Source organism: Antechinus flavipes, chromosome 3, assembly GCF_016432865.1.
Source record: "Antechinus flavipes isolate AdamAnt ecotype Samford, QLD, Australia chromosome 3, AdamAnt_v2, whole genome shotgun sequence".
Classification (NCBI taxonomy): Eukaryota; Metazoa; Chordata; class Mammalia; order Dasyuromorphia; family Dasyuridae; genus Antechinus; species Antechinus flavipes.
In genome coordinates, this window is record NC_067400.1 from 84,476,867 (window position 1) to 84,491,796 (window position 14,930).

The 14,930-nt window shown below is 35.0% G+C and overlaps 1 protein-coding gene across 1 annotated transcript in view; it reads left to right on the forward strand.

Annotated features, from left to right (window-relative positions):
- The first annotated feature begins 4,136 nt into the window (after positions 1-4,136).
- ORC2 (origin recognition complex subunit 2) overlaps positions 4,137-14,930 on the forward strand; it is a 40,694-nt gene continuing 29,900 nt past the window's right edge. The window contains exons 1-6 of the mRNA XM_051983808.1: positions 4,137-4,311; positions 5,765-5,868; positions 6,349-6,492; positions 7,134-7,223; positions 11,027-11,119; positions 11,891-11,922. Of these exons, the coding sequence (XP_051839768.1) occupies positions 5,772-5,868; positions 6,349-6,492; positions 7,134-7,223; positions 11,027-11,119; positions 11,891-11,922 (456 nt within the window). The 5' untranslated portion in view covers positions 4,137-4,311; positions 5,765-5,771. The remainder of the gene's footprint in view (positions 4,312-5,764; positions 5,869-6,348; positions 6,493-7,133; positions 7,224-11,026; positions 11,120-11,890; positions 11,923-14,930) is intronic.

A 14,930-nucleotide genomic window follows, 5' to 3' on the forward strand; every position in this document is an offset into this window, starting at 1 on the left:
GAGGAAGAAATCTATCAAGCATCCTTTGAAAACATGCTCAAAATCACTAATAATTAGAAAAAATTCAAATTGAAGATACTTTGAAGTTCTACCTTATTTCTATTAGTTTATCTGATCTATCCTTTTGGAGGATTCATGAAATAAAATTTTCATAATAATGTTATTTTGATTTCTAATATGGTATATATATATGGCTTAAATAAGCAAAAACTCTTTGGGCTCCTCAATAATTTTAAGAGTGTAAGCAAGACTTGACACTGAAAGTTAAGCACATCCAAATTCTAATGAGTTAATATCATTTTCTCAAGGTAATAAGTGCTTTGTACTTTTTTTGTTTTAGGATTTTTCTCAGGATAGAGGTCAAATAGTGGAATGATAGGAAGCAATGCAGTGAGCTCCCATTCACAAACCTCTCCAGAGAACTCTAGAAAAAAACAAATCCTTACAAGGAAATCTAAAAAAGTCACAGTGAGTCCTTTATCCAGGACAGCTTGGCAAAGAGAGACAGTGAGGGGACCAAGTCAAGTCAAGAGCATGTGCACTGAGTACTCCAAGGTCCAAAGAGAGATTGTAGAAGAGAGATAGAGTAGGTCACAGACTAAACTCAACCAGAGGCCCTTCCTGTTCAAGGACAAGGGAGAACTGACAAGCCAGTACCCAGATCCAGAGCTGACTGAAAGGGGTACCTACACAGGGAAGTAGCTTTCCCAGATAGGGTGGCCCTGGGCAGGGTTTAAAGGAAGCAGGAAGTTTAGAACCCAACTGTAATGGAAATAGCAGCTGTGAGGTGACTCAGACCTCAGGTATAATATCAGGTCTCATTTTCAAAGCCTAGTCCGGCTTTCAGAGGAATAACCAGGGTTGGAATATCAGATCCAATTCTGCTCTTCCGAGATAACAGAGTTTTTCAGCTGGTTGATAGAGATGGAGTACAAAAGCAATCTACTCTTGCATAGAACCAAAGCAAGAGATGTCAAGAGAAGAGCAGGACCTGACTTGAGCCCCACTGTTTGAAAACTGTCATAGTTAATACCATTTAGGTCTACTTCCTCTAAATGTTGGGGGTGAAAAATGCTCTTCATCCAGGCCATTACACAGTGACCTCTTCTGAGTATTGGAGACACAGAGAATCAGAGACTCAAAGGATAAAGTAGCTGCAAGGAGCCTAACTGGACCCAGCAGCAGAGAAGAAATTTGGCTGTTCAAGGAAAGAAGCTGCCCTGGCATTCCAGAGTAAAGCTGTGGAGTTAACTCCAAAGAAAAAAAAAGATTTTAAGAATTGGTAGTACCAGAAGTGTAAGTTGTCTGGAGCACATTTTCTTTGAGTGTCTCTTATTAAATTCTGTTCTGTGTCTGTGGCCCCTGTTAGATTGAATGCTATATATATTTGTGGTTGAGTACACCCCATGTTTATAGGGTGGGGGGGACCTCCTTTACTTCCCGGCGCCCCAATAAAGTAAGCAATCTGATACAGGTTTTACATGTACAATCATTTAAAACATATTTCCATATTTGTTGTGTTGTGAAAGAAATGTCAGAACAAAAGGGGGGAAAAACTATGAGAAAGAAAAAGCAAACAAACAAAAATAAAAAGGTGAAAATCCACATTCAATCTCCTCTGGATGCAGATGGTATTTTCTATCCCAAGTTTATTGCAATTATCTTGGATTACTGCATTGCTGAGAACAGCTAAATCTTTCCTAGTTGATTATCATATAATCTATTATTTTTTTTATTTTAAAGCTTTTTATTTTCAAAACATGTGCATAGTTTTCTTTTTTCTTAAAGCTTTTTATTTACAAGACATATGGATGAGTAATTTTTCAACACTGACCTTTGCAAAGCCTTCTGTTCCGAATTATCCTGTCTTTCCCCCCATCCACTCCCCTAGCTGGCAGGTAATCCAATACATGTTAAATATGTTAAAATATATGTTAAATCCAATATATGTATACATATTTATACTGTTATCTTGATGCACAGGAAAAATCGGATCAAGAAGGAAAAAAAAAAAACTGGGAAAGAAAATAAAATGCAAGTAAACAACCACAGAAAGAGTGAGAATGCTATGTTGTGGTCCACACTCAGCTCCCACAGTCCTCTCTTTGGGTATAGATGGCTCTCTTCATCATGGAACAATTGGAATTGGTTTGAATTTCCTCATTGTTGAGGAAAGCCATGTCCATCAAAATTGGTCCTTGTATAACCTTGTTGTTGCAGTATATGATGATCTCCTGCTTCTACTCATTTCACTTAGGATCAGTTCATGTAAGTCCATGCCTCTATGAAATCATCCTGCTGGTCTTTTCTTACAGAACAATAATATTCCATAACATTTATATACTATAACTTATTTAGCCATTCTTTAATTGATGGGCATCCATTCAATTTCCAGTTTCTTGCCACTACAAAAAGGGCTACCACAAACTTTTTTGCACATGTGGGTCCCTTTCCCTCCTTTAAGATCTCTTTGAAATATAGGCCCAGTAGAAACACTCATATGCATAGTTTTCAACATTCACTCTTGCAAAATCTTGTATTCCAAAATTTTCTCTTCCCTTCCCCCTATTCCCTCCCCTAGATGGCAAGTAATCCTACATATGCTAAACATGTGCCATTCTTGTAAATGCATTTCCACATTTATAACCTGCACAAGAAAAATCAGATCAAAAAGAAAAAGAAAGAAAAAGAAAACAAAATGCGAGCAAACAACAATAAAAAAGCTGAAAATACTATGTTGTGATCCACACTCAATCCCCAGTCCTCTCTCTGGGTATAGATGACTTTCTTCATCATAAGACTATTGGAACTAACCTGAATCATCTCACTGTTGAAAAGAGCCATGTCGGTCAAAATTGATCATCGTATAACCTTGTTGTTGCTATTGCTATGTACAATGATCTAATTCTGCTCACTTCATTCAGCATCATTTCATGTAAGTCTCTCCAGGCTTTTCTGAAATCAGCCTGCTCATCATTTCTAAATCTTCTCCCTTATTAATAGTGAATTCTGCAATGGAACTTAAGCTTGTGTCTTTCCCCTTGTTAAGTGCTAATTTCCTTTTGGAAGAGTGTGATTAAAATCATTGCTTTTTGATTTGGAGATGGTCTAAGCCTACAAATTCTGAGATACCTCCTGACACTGGCCTAAAATTCCAATATATTTTTTGCATTCAATCCCACTCCCATTCTTTGGGGGCCCCATATAATGAAGCCCTGGACCCAGTATATTTGCGGAGACCAACATTTCTGCACTCCCCCCCCCCCCCATACTTCAGCCTTACCATAGACATTAAACTTTCTCCTTATTAATAATAGCAACAATTATATCACTAGCCATTCAAACACTGGAGAATTTCCTATTTTTTCCTGGTATTCAAAGATAAGCACCATGGATCCCTCATGAATATTTTCCCGAATGATTACCTCTATCCTTTTGCTAAGCTCTGTAATATAGTGGGAAAAGCTACTGAATATCTTGGCAGATTGGAATGAAAAAGTATTTGTGTCAAACAATCACTGGACCAAATGTCAGGAGCCTCAGAAGACACACCACCTTTCTCAGCTTAAATTTCTTCATCTGTAAAATGGGTACAATTATACACTCTCCTCAAATGATTAAGAACAGATCTGAACATTTTTTAAAGTTATAGGTTTGCGAGTGATTCTCCGATGGGGTGCCATTTTCCATTTTGGGTTCCCTTCTTGAACCCCTCAATTCCATAAAAGTTTATCACATCTCTTTTTGGGGGCAGGGCGCTAGTCGGCTTCATTGCCAGCACAAAAGTTGTGCCACTTTCCACCACTACAATCGTGGTTATCTACCACGTGGTCTGAGCCTGGGAAACCACTTTACACACTTCCGCTCTCTCTGTTCCGCCCCCTCCATTCTCCTTAGCCAATCATGAAGCAACTCGCTCTGCGCAAGTTCCGCTACACAAAAGCCATTCTGGAACCGGAAACGGTCAAAGAAAGGCGACATAATTGTTGTTTCCTCGAGAAGCTCCATTTCTCCTGCTGTTTCTAGGCGGGGTCAGAGAAAGAGAAAGCTGATTGGTTGCGTGGCCCATCGCTCTCCCTTGTTTCGCTGTCCCATTGGTAGCTTTAGGGGATGTCCCTTTGAGTAGGGCGGGAGATTCGGAGTGTGGCCCGGGAGGGTCCCCTTCCTTGTCCCCTGAGCCATCTGTTCGTGCCTCGGGCAGCTGCTAGCAGTAGCTGTCCTTTTTCGTCCGGCTTTGGCTGCTGCGCTGAAGCTGATGAGCCACTGTTAGAGTTGTCTGTCCAGCCTCTGTAGCCTCCGGCCGTCGGTCGGGTGAGTATAGGAGTGGTGACTGGGCCTGGGAGGCCGGGCGTGCTGGGCCCAGATGGGCCGGCCTGTGGGGGCTGTGCCGAGGCCGGTCTCCTAAAGCAGGAGGTGGAGGCCAGAGTGGGTGGAGATTCGAGTCCACGTTTCCCCCTTCCGTGGGAGGCTTTCTGGGCTCCTGCCACAGGCTGCGGGCTCCTGCCGATGGAGTGGAAGAGGACACTCCTGCCTCGAGCGCCGGCTCCGGGATGCTCGTGGTGAGACTCTGGGGAGTCCCATTCTGGAGTGTTCGAAGACCCCCACCCCTGAGACCACCTTTCTTACTCTCGTGCCTCTATGTCTCCTTCCTGTCAAATGGGAAGAACACTTTCTGAAGTAAAACCAGTTGGTGAATTTTTATTGTTATTTGATAAAATCATTAACATTTTTATTAATTTTTTAGTTTTTAATTTTTCTTTGATTTTTGATGTCTCATGAAGTCCTTAAGTTCCATTTGCTCAATTTTACTTTTAAGGGGGGGGAATACTCTCATTTTTATCTTTGTATGTCAGCCCATTTCCATCCCTCCCAGCCCTAACTCCCTCTACTGTGTGCTTATCACGTAGAATTATTTCCCAACCCCCACACAACCGAAGTCCTAAATTGTGAAAATTGTAGAAATTCTTTTCACTGGACAGATTGCATGGGGCAGAGTAGAGCTGGGATGCTTCTGCCCATATCTAGTACTGCACTGCACTTAGTTGATAGTTGATTTATCACGTAGAATTCGATTGTGACAGTTGTCTGCTAGTCTTCAAAATGATGAATAATGAACAATGATGAATAGTGGATAGAATGCAGGGTTGGAGTCAGGAGGAAATGTGGCTTCACATCTCTAGTAGCAAAATGACCCATTGCAAGATACTTAATATCTGTTTGCCTCAGTTTCCTAAATTGTAAACCTGAGCTAATCCCTGCCTCACATGGTAGTAGCAAAATGACCCATTGCAAGATATTTAACATCTGTTTGCCTCAATTTCCTAAATTGTAAACCTGAAATAATCCTTCCCTCACATGGTTGGTTGCTATTAAGATCAGATGAATTAATAAGTGTAAAAAGCACTTAGCACAGTTCCTGACCCAAATAGATGCTGTATAAATGTTTATTCCCTCTCCTTCCCTATTCTTTCAATGATTATAAAGACCTTTTTTAAAAAGGGAAAAAATGTAAACTGTACATATGAATTTAAAAAGGAAGCAAAAAAAGTTTAAAATATATTACATTACTAAACGTTTAAAAAGACTGTTAATTTCCATTATCTATTGAGTAATAGTATAACTAACTAAAAGTAAACTAACTTCTGGTAAAGATTGTATTTTAAAGGTTCTCCATACATAACTTAAAATTTTAAATTTGCCTGAATGTACTTGGTATGAATCTTTGAAGACCTTTTGAATGATTTCTTTTATTATTTCCGTTAAGGTTGATAATGATGAACCATTTGAAGGTAAAAGAAGGCAAGATGCTGGAAGTTCAATTTGTAGGGGATGACGATGTTCTTAATCACATTCTTGATAAAGAAGAAGGTACAGAATATCTTTAATTGAATTTAGAAAGACGCTTGTTTAATATTTATGTCTCACCTTCAGATAGATGAAGATATTTTGTTTAAATGACAGATATTTGCCCAAACACTAACGTTGTGTATAAAAATCCTTCATTTCTGAGTTTTTCTTTTTTTTTTTTTTTTTAAACTTTGTAACTAAGAAATCAGAATTAGCAGAGTTATAGAAAACATTTGTGAGATTCCTTAGCCAAAGCAGTTAATTCTAGTTACAGAGGTTGAGGATTTATTATGTTTGAAATTTAAATATCTAATTTGAAATATTTATAAGATTTGGAATTAACTCATCTCTAAAGAGTATTTGCACCTTTTCACATATAAGGTTTTCTTTTTCCTTTCCATCTTTAAAAAATTTGAAAAATATCAAAATGAAAGCACTTTTCTGATTTATTCAGGGAAATTGAAACTTAGGTTATTTTAATTTTTTTGATTAAAATTGCAGGGGCTAAATTTCGAAAGGATCGAACTCAGCTCTTGGTGAATGTGAAGAAACTAATGAAGAAACAGGAAAATGATCTAAATGAAGATGACCAGGAGGATTTAAAAGATGAGAACTATGTGGATATTCTAGGAGGAGACACCCAAGGTATTTGGGTTTTTTTTTTTTTTAGTAGTATTTTGTTTTACCAATTATATGCAAAGACAGTTTTCAGCATTCATGCTTGCAAAACCTTGTGTTCCAAATTTTTTTCCCTTCTCCTATATTCCCCTTCCCAGGACAGTGAGCAATTAGACATATTAGCCATATTACTTTAGGGCTTACTAGATAAGCAAAAAAAAATCACTTTTCCTTTTGGTACTCCAGATAACCCTGAGACTCTGTTGTAGAGAAAGTACTGACCTTAGATACAGGCCCTATTTTATGTCAGTAAAGCCAGTACCATTGACCTTTTTCCATGAATGAAGAGAGATCCAGCTCCATGGCTGGAAACTCAAAATTGAGTTCTTTTGACAGTGAAACAGAAAAAAATTGGGCCATATTGGCTTTGAATCCATGACCTTGGCTTTTTTAAAACAATTTTAATCAATCCCATGAATGGCAGCAGAATAAGAAATTATCCTTTGTGACCACATTTAGTTATGGACTCAGTAATACTTTTATTTGGAAAAAACCACACATACCATTATAAAAAAAAAAAAAATTAACTAACACTTTCTAGTTTGAATTTCAGTTGTTTTAATTTGGCTTTTACTACCAACTATTGCACATCTCTTTTTCTTTCTCAGAATCCTTGAAAAATGGCCGTGTTGCAGGTAGTAGCAGCAAAGTGTATTCTTTTCAGACCAGAAAAAATCCTGAAAAGATGGCAGAATTGGGTATGTTAATTCTTGATTTGTGTTTTTTCTCATCTGAGAGTGAGTTGGTCTAGTGGTCTGGAAGGCCCTGCTTGCTATTCCTGAGGCTTTGGGCTTACCTACTTGACCAAGACAGTTGGTTAGTGTTTGGTATTGATTATGGTGTAGAAGAAAGACTCCTGAACAAAGGTTAGTCCCTTTGATAGTAACTGTAGGACTGGACTGGAAGTAGTGCTTGATCTCGTGACCCGTTTATTCCCAAATTTCTAGGCTGTGGATCAAGAGTTGTTTCTAGTAGGACCAAAAAGGAGTGGTGATCAAAGGGATCATGTGGTTTTTGACTCATTTAACTTTTCTTTCAAGATGTCTTGTGGTTTCAACTAGATTGGTTTTCATCTATAAATGGATTTTGGTTCATTTTTTCATTGCCCTTTGAATGACCCAAAGTTTTGAATCAGATGCTGTGGTACTCCATGATTCTCAAATGTCATCCCCAGAAGTGTAGCAATGTTTTAAAAATAGATATGTACAATTCATCCAAATGCATATTGTCTAGATTTATTACAGACTTTCTTCATCCATTTTTTTTCCCTTCTGAATTTTATTCAATTCCATCAAGCATTTACTAAGAACCTACTATGTGCCAGGCACAAGATGATCAAGTGTCTCATGAAAACATTTCTACATGAGTGATAAAACCAATTTTATCAATTCATTTGCATCTCTAAAATTAGTTTGGGAATCCTTCCATTTAGCTTCAGCCTAACTCTCCCCATACCTCTTCTCTCTCTTCTTCTCCCCACCCCAACCTTCTTTTCTCATCATCCTCTGACCTCTCCCTTTACCTGCTGGTGGTCTCCTCTAACCCACCCATTGCTCTGTTAAAAATAGTGATTCCTCATACCACAAGTGAAGAAGGGCATCAAGAAACCCTGAAGAGCACAGTTTTTCACTAAAATGTTATTTTTATTTCCATTAAGTTACACTTGTAGACTCTCTCAGAGCTTGTGCTACAATGGCAAAGTCTTTGAGAACCAGATCACTATTGTGCAATAGTGAGTAGCATCACAGTTGGACTTGTATGAAAGTTCCATTTAGGAAGTTTTTTCAAATTCATAGCCTATATTCAGATTTCTGTTTTTATTTTTGTTTTATTTGGAAATAGGAAAACCTATTTGGAATAGGGAAACTATATAGATTCAAATATATTTTGAACTTATTTATTCACAAGTTTTCCGATTATCCATAGAGTTCCTTATTGGTATGCTTTTCTTCATCACAGATTCTGTAAATATATTTTTCTCATAGTCTGTACTTTGATACTGTAGAGGAGGATTCTGCAAACTATTGAAAATAGCTAAATCCTACTTGCACCTATTTTTCTATGCTTGTTGAGCTAAGAATATTTTTCAAATTTTTAAATACAATAAAATATTATTTAAAAATGTAAAGACCATTTTATCTCAGGCATATACTAAAACAGGTGTAGATGACAGAAGTGCTGACCTCTGCTTTAGAGTACTGTATATAGAATATGAATTTCAAAAAAGTAAACTTACATAAAATGAGCAATCAAGTCCATGTATCAGTGTTATTAAGAAAAAGGACTACTAATCCAAAGTAAGCAGATTTAACAAACAATTTCTGCCTTTTATGAGTTTTATACTCTAGGAGATAAAATTAACAAAGAATATTCTAGATCATCTTCAGCAACCATGAAATCTCACCTTAAATTACATTATTAGAAAACCAAAAAAAGGTGCAAAATGTTAAAAGAAACAAAACAAAAAGAATTGATATAAGAAACAATAATTTAATTTCATTGTAGTGCACAATACCACTTTATAGTGTAATCTCTTCTTCCTATATTCTTCAGTAGTACTTTAGGGAAAGATTGACAAGTGTTATATGAAATAATGTTTCTTGTGTTCCTTTGGCATATGACCAAAATAACCTTACCAACTCTTGTATTAACTTTTCTGAGGAGAAGCCTGTGAGCTGTCTTTTCATCCAAAGCTCTGAGCAGATTCAGTTTATTGGTGTTAGTAAATACCAGTAAAAGAGATTGTTAGGTCCTCAGTAAGCCAAGACACTCTGAAGGAGAGAAGACAGATCATTTTATATAGACAAAAGGCCATGTTTTCTATGGGCAAATAAAGTAATATGATTGGTTACAATGTAGGAAACAGTTATGATTGACAGGACAGGATATGTGGGACTAGCAAACACCCTTTCTTCTATTTTCCTGATTTGTTATGTCCATCTGCAAGATTGGTTAATGGTATTTGGATAATAAATTAGACTTCTTTGAAGGACAGTTAATGGGATAGAGATGACAAGTTTCTTTTAATTTAAATGGTTTAATAGGGAAACTGAACTTTTAAACTTAGGGGAGAAGACTGAACCTATAAATTTATGAACTTTTGAACTCAAAGACAAACATGACTTAACTAAAAAATGTCAGTGTTTGGTACAGAATAGAATCAGTTACAAAAATGGAGATGATACCAATTTTATTATTTTTTAAATAATATTTTTCCTTAATTACAGATAAAAATAATTTTTAATATTCATTTTAAGAAATTTTGAAATCCAAATTCTCTTTCTTCTTCCTTTACTTTCCTCCTTCCTGAGATGGGTAAACAATTTGATTATAAGTTATACAATATGTATAAATGTATATACACATAGAATATATGTTCTACAATATATATGATATATATTAGTCATGTTGTGAAAGAAAGCACAAATAAAAAAACAACAATAAAGAACCCAATCAAACCCATGGAAAAAACTACTTTGTGATCTGCTTTCAGTCTTTTAATCAGTTCTTTCTTTGGAGGCAGTTAATATTTTTCATCATGAGTTCTTTGGAGTCATCTTGGATATTTGTATTGTTAAGAATAGCTGAGTGTTCACAGTTGATCAACATAACAATTTTACAATGTATCTATGTACAATGATTTCCTGGTTCTGCTCACTTTGCATCAGTTCATGTAAGTCTTTCCAGGTTTTTCTGAAATCATCCTACTTGTTTCTTATAGGACAATAGAATTCCATTACAGTCTTATGCCACAAGTTAACAATTTGATTTTCTCGCTTCTGAGGTCTCTTTCAATACCTACATCTATAATCATGGCAACTTTTTTGTCTTGTGTGTTTTTAAAAGGGCAAAAAAAATGTTTACTATATTTATGAAGATGATCTGGAACAGTTTCAGTTAAATGTTGAAAGCATAATTAGGAGATAATAGATGGTGAGGAAATGGGTGGGTGAAAAGCATTCGTTCAAGAATGTTCTCTGTGAAAGGAGAGATGGAAGATTGTGACCACATTGTCTCTTCTAGCTTCATGAAGTTTAAGTTTGAAACAATCTGTGCATATCAAAGGAGGTTAGGCATTTTTTAATTGGGATTGGGGATAAGTTTAGAAGTCCTGAATAACAGGGGGAAGGACTGAATTATTGATTCTGTACTAAAAGGAACCTTCAGATGAGGAAACTACTTCTACCAGTGCAAGTTGGCATCTCCTTTATAACTTACCTTTTTCTCTTATGGGCACTTTGAGGTTAAATGACTTGCCTATGGTCATATAGCCCCTAGTTTGTGTCAGTGATAAAACCCTGAGTTTGAGACCAGCTCTCTATCTATTAAGCCACATACTTCTGATTCTGGTTATTTTGAGCTCTTTAGTTGTTTAGAACCAATACATGGATGTTCACTATCTTTAAGTGTAACATAGCTTCTTTTTCTGGTTTGATTTATTGTGACTTAGTGAGTAGTTATTTTGTATCTCTTTTGTGATACTGACATTTTTTCTTTTCAGCTCATGAACTAGCAAAAACACCGGGGAAAAGCACCTCACTGATTTCTAAGGAGAATGCTGAAAAGATGGCAAACACTCCACAAAGTAGCAAAAGTAAGTAGTTGAGCCTTAGGATGAAAGGATAGCTGGTTATTTCACCAAATTTGAAGCAAGTTTTTTCTCACTGATTTAGATGCTCTTTTATTAGCTTAACAATACATTATAGGATTTTTATTTTTTTCAATTTTTCTTTTAATTGGTGCAAAATTTTCTTCCCTTTAACTTTGTAATGAAATTTCACCTCTTTGCATGAATATGTAGCAAGTCATAATTCAGCAGTAAATACGAAATCTAGGCACTAGCTAAATTACCTAAATCTTTATGATAGAGCCAACCATGAAGCAAATTTCATTTCTTCTTGTTACCTTATGCATTTCTTGAGGCTTGTCAAACCTGTTCTCCCTATTAAGATAAGACTCAGAAAGAACAAACTCTGAAAGACTTTTAAAATTGTTTTAAAGAAGTGGAACTTTAATTTCTCATATTCTAATTTAGCTGCTTGTTTGTGGAATTTTTTGTTCTGTATTTAAATCATGCATTAAAGTTAGCCTAAACATAATTTGGGGTTATCAGTAAGAAACTGCCTTAGTTCTTCATTTCATCATAGAAAAATCAGAAATCTGTGAATTTATATAATAGTAATAATTGTACAATTAATGAAAATTTGAGATGCAGATAATTTTATATTCAGGTAGAACTATATAATCTTAGGAACAATGATAGACAGTTTGATGCTTGGGTACTTAATGAAATAGGTACATATGCTAAAATGTGAAGTAACTAATATAGTATTCAGTAAAATTTAATTTTATGTTTATTTTATAGAGCAATCCACATCAGACAAAGACCAATTAAAGGTAAGCAGTGAACTGAAGCATTATGATTGAGTAGTTTTAAAATATCATACAGAATAAACATAAAAATCAATTTTTCTTATTGATTTATGTTTTCTCAACATAAAAATTGAAGTTGGCCTGATTAGTTTCAAGTTATAATGTAAATTTTGAGTTTGTTTCTAATATGTTGCAGCTAATCTTTTAAGGTTACCAATCTATCCTTGTAAGATTTGAATTTAAAGAACTGAAAACATAGAGGACCACAACATTCCAGGCATATAATAAGTATCAAACATATAAGTATATGTATAAAATGTGTGTGCGCGCGCGCGTGCACGTGCATCAAAAATTTGTGTGTGGGGATGTTATCTATTCGTACAAACATGTTTATATATGTGTGTTAAAATTTGACATGTGTACCAATACTGCTCAGCTTGTTTGTGTTCCCTTCTAAATTTCTCTTTTTTGTGTATTTTTTAAATGTTTTATTAAAATACTACACTTGCCCATCCACTCCCTGTCCCCAACCCATAAATAAAAGTTCTCCCTTATAATAAAGTTTACTTAAGAAAGAAATCCACATCTTGTACAAGTTTGAAAAGATATTCTTTCCTGCATTTCTTATCTGCTATCTGTCAAGAAGATGTTTTATCATCTGTTTTTTGAAGTCATGATTTAATCCCCTAATTTTACAGATGTAGAAACAGGCCCAGAGAAATTAAATTATTTGCCCCAAGTTATAAAGGTAGTGAAGAAGCACAGAGTATAGATCTAATGTTTCCTCTAACTTTTACACTTGTTTCCAATAATTCTTATTTATGAACTTCATGGTAAAGCTATAAATATGAACTCGGCTATTTATAGGCCCTATGCAAATCTCTGGAGAGGCAGATAAAATAACAACACTCTCTATTCTCCAGAATTTACATTCTCTTGGAGGAAAGTGGTGATCTTTGTTTAAACATTAGTTTTATTGCTGGCTTTTCTTTAATCCTATTTCTCATGTATGATAAAAACCCTACATAGCATATTATTATATGTATAAAGACTTCTAGCAATCTTACTAACAAAAAATGGATTATAGCTTCTTAGAACCTGCTATTTGAGATTCTTGTTGTCATGCTTGTTCTGTAAGAGTTTGTGCTTGTTATAACTATTGTTAAAACTTAATCTAATACTTAATAGATCTTTCCTGAATATGTTTTCTTCAGATTTGTCTGATTTATTTTTTTTATGTCCACAAATTTTTTAAAATAGCTTTTTATTTACAAAACATATGCATGGGTAATTTTTCAAAATTGATCCTTGCAAAATTTTCTGTTCCAACTTTTCCCCTCTTTCCCCCCACCTTCTCCTTTAAATGTCAGGTAGTCTAATACATGTTAAATATGTTAAAGTGTATGTTAAATATAATACCCCCATAAATTTTATTATTATTATTATCATTATAGCTTTTTATTTACAAAACCTATTTCCCTCCTCTTCCCTACCCTCTCCCCTAGATGGCAGGTATTCCAATACATGTTAAATATTTTACCTCCATAATTATAGGAATTATTATATATCTGTGTTTAAAAAACTTGTTATACTTTGTTTAAAGACCTCTTAAAAATTGTGTTCCAGTATAGTGGTGATTGGTATTTTTTAATCTCTTCCTAGCTTTTTAATAAAAAGCAGTTTATAATTAATCGTTGACTTTGAGGTAGTTGATAAGGTTATACAAAGATGTCAGTCAAATAAATGTCAAATAAAAAGAGCTGTGTATTTGATATCCTGAAGAGAGAAAGAGAAATGGACAATTGCAGGTTGGAGTTTTTGTGGCTGCTAAGGAAACATAAAGTCTCTTTTTATTTTTTCCTGGATGAAAAAAAAAAGTAATAACTTTTAACAATCTGAATATTGAGGTAAATGCAGAAAAAGTGGACTAAGACAGAAAATAATTAGATAAGCATCAACCTTTAGCTGGAAAAGAAGTCACTGGAGAAAATCTTGAAGCCCAAATGAAATTTTAACTTTGTAGGTATTTTAACATAGAATCAGATGACAGGAGAAACATGAATAAGAGAAACAAGAGAACAAATTTTCCTTAGAGTAAATAGAGCCTTAGTTGTTGTGAGAGCAGATGATGTTAGCTGGGCAGAGACTTTTGATTTTAATTCAATCTGAAGTTTTGAACAGTTTTGTAAAGGGTCTAACTCTTATTTCTTTTGGCCACACAGTTACAGGATATAGGAAGGCAAGGAGTAGGTTATTTCAAGTTATAAATTAGGTCAAAGTAAATTTATTTTGCTCATATGCTCATATGTAAAATGGGAATGATAATCTTACCTACTTCCTTAGGTTCTTGAAAGGATATTAACATTATGCAATTCCTAGCATATTTAAATTAAATTATGTATAAATGTTAACTGTTATTGTTGTTATTATTATTAAGTGAAATGTGAGTAAAAAGATAATTAATATTTTAAGTTGCTATTTAAAAAATGAGATGTCATTCATATTCACTATGTGTGTGCAGTATACTACACTGGGCATTAGCAGAGATTCAGAGATAAAGAAGACATGTTTTTGTCTTCAAGTAGTTTATTATATAGCTATTCATTAATTATGTATTTGACTTTTCTGTGGGTAATTACATAAGAGCATGCATCTCTTCTCCCTCTCCCTCTCTTTCTGTCTGTCTCTCATCCTCTCTTTCTCCCTCTCTCTTTGTCTTTCTGTCTGTCTCTTTCTTTCTGGGTCTCTCTGCCAGGCTGGGCAGATTGATTTCCCATTAGACTTCAATTTGGTACATTTTCTATATCTGGCTGGAGGAGCATGTAGAGAGGAACATCTAACAATGCTTCCTCTCACTCTTCCCTTATGTTTTCATCTGATCATAGCTACTTGATGGAGTGATTGGAGATACTGTGGCTAAAATTTTGGCAAAAGAAAATGTAGCTGAAGGCGAACAAAGCTTACAAAAAATTTAAAATGAAAGTTTTCATTATACAAAAAATAATTAAACATGGGTGTTTAAAGTAAACTAA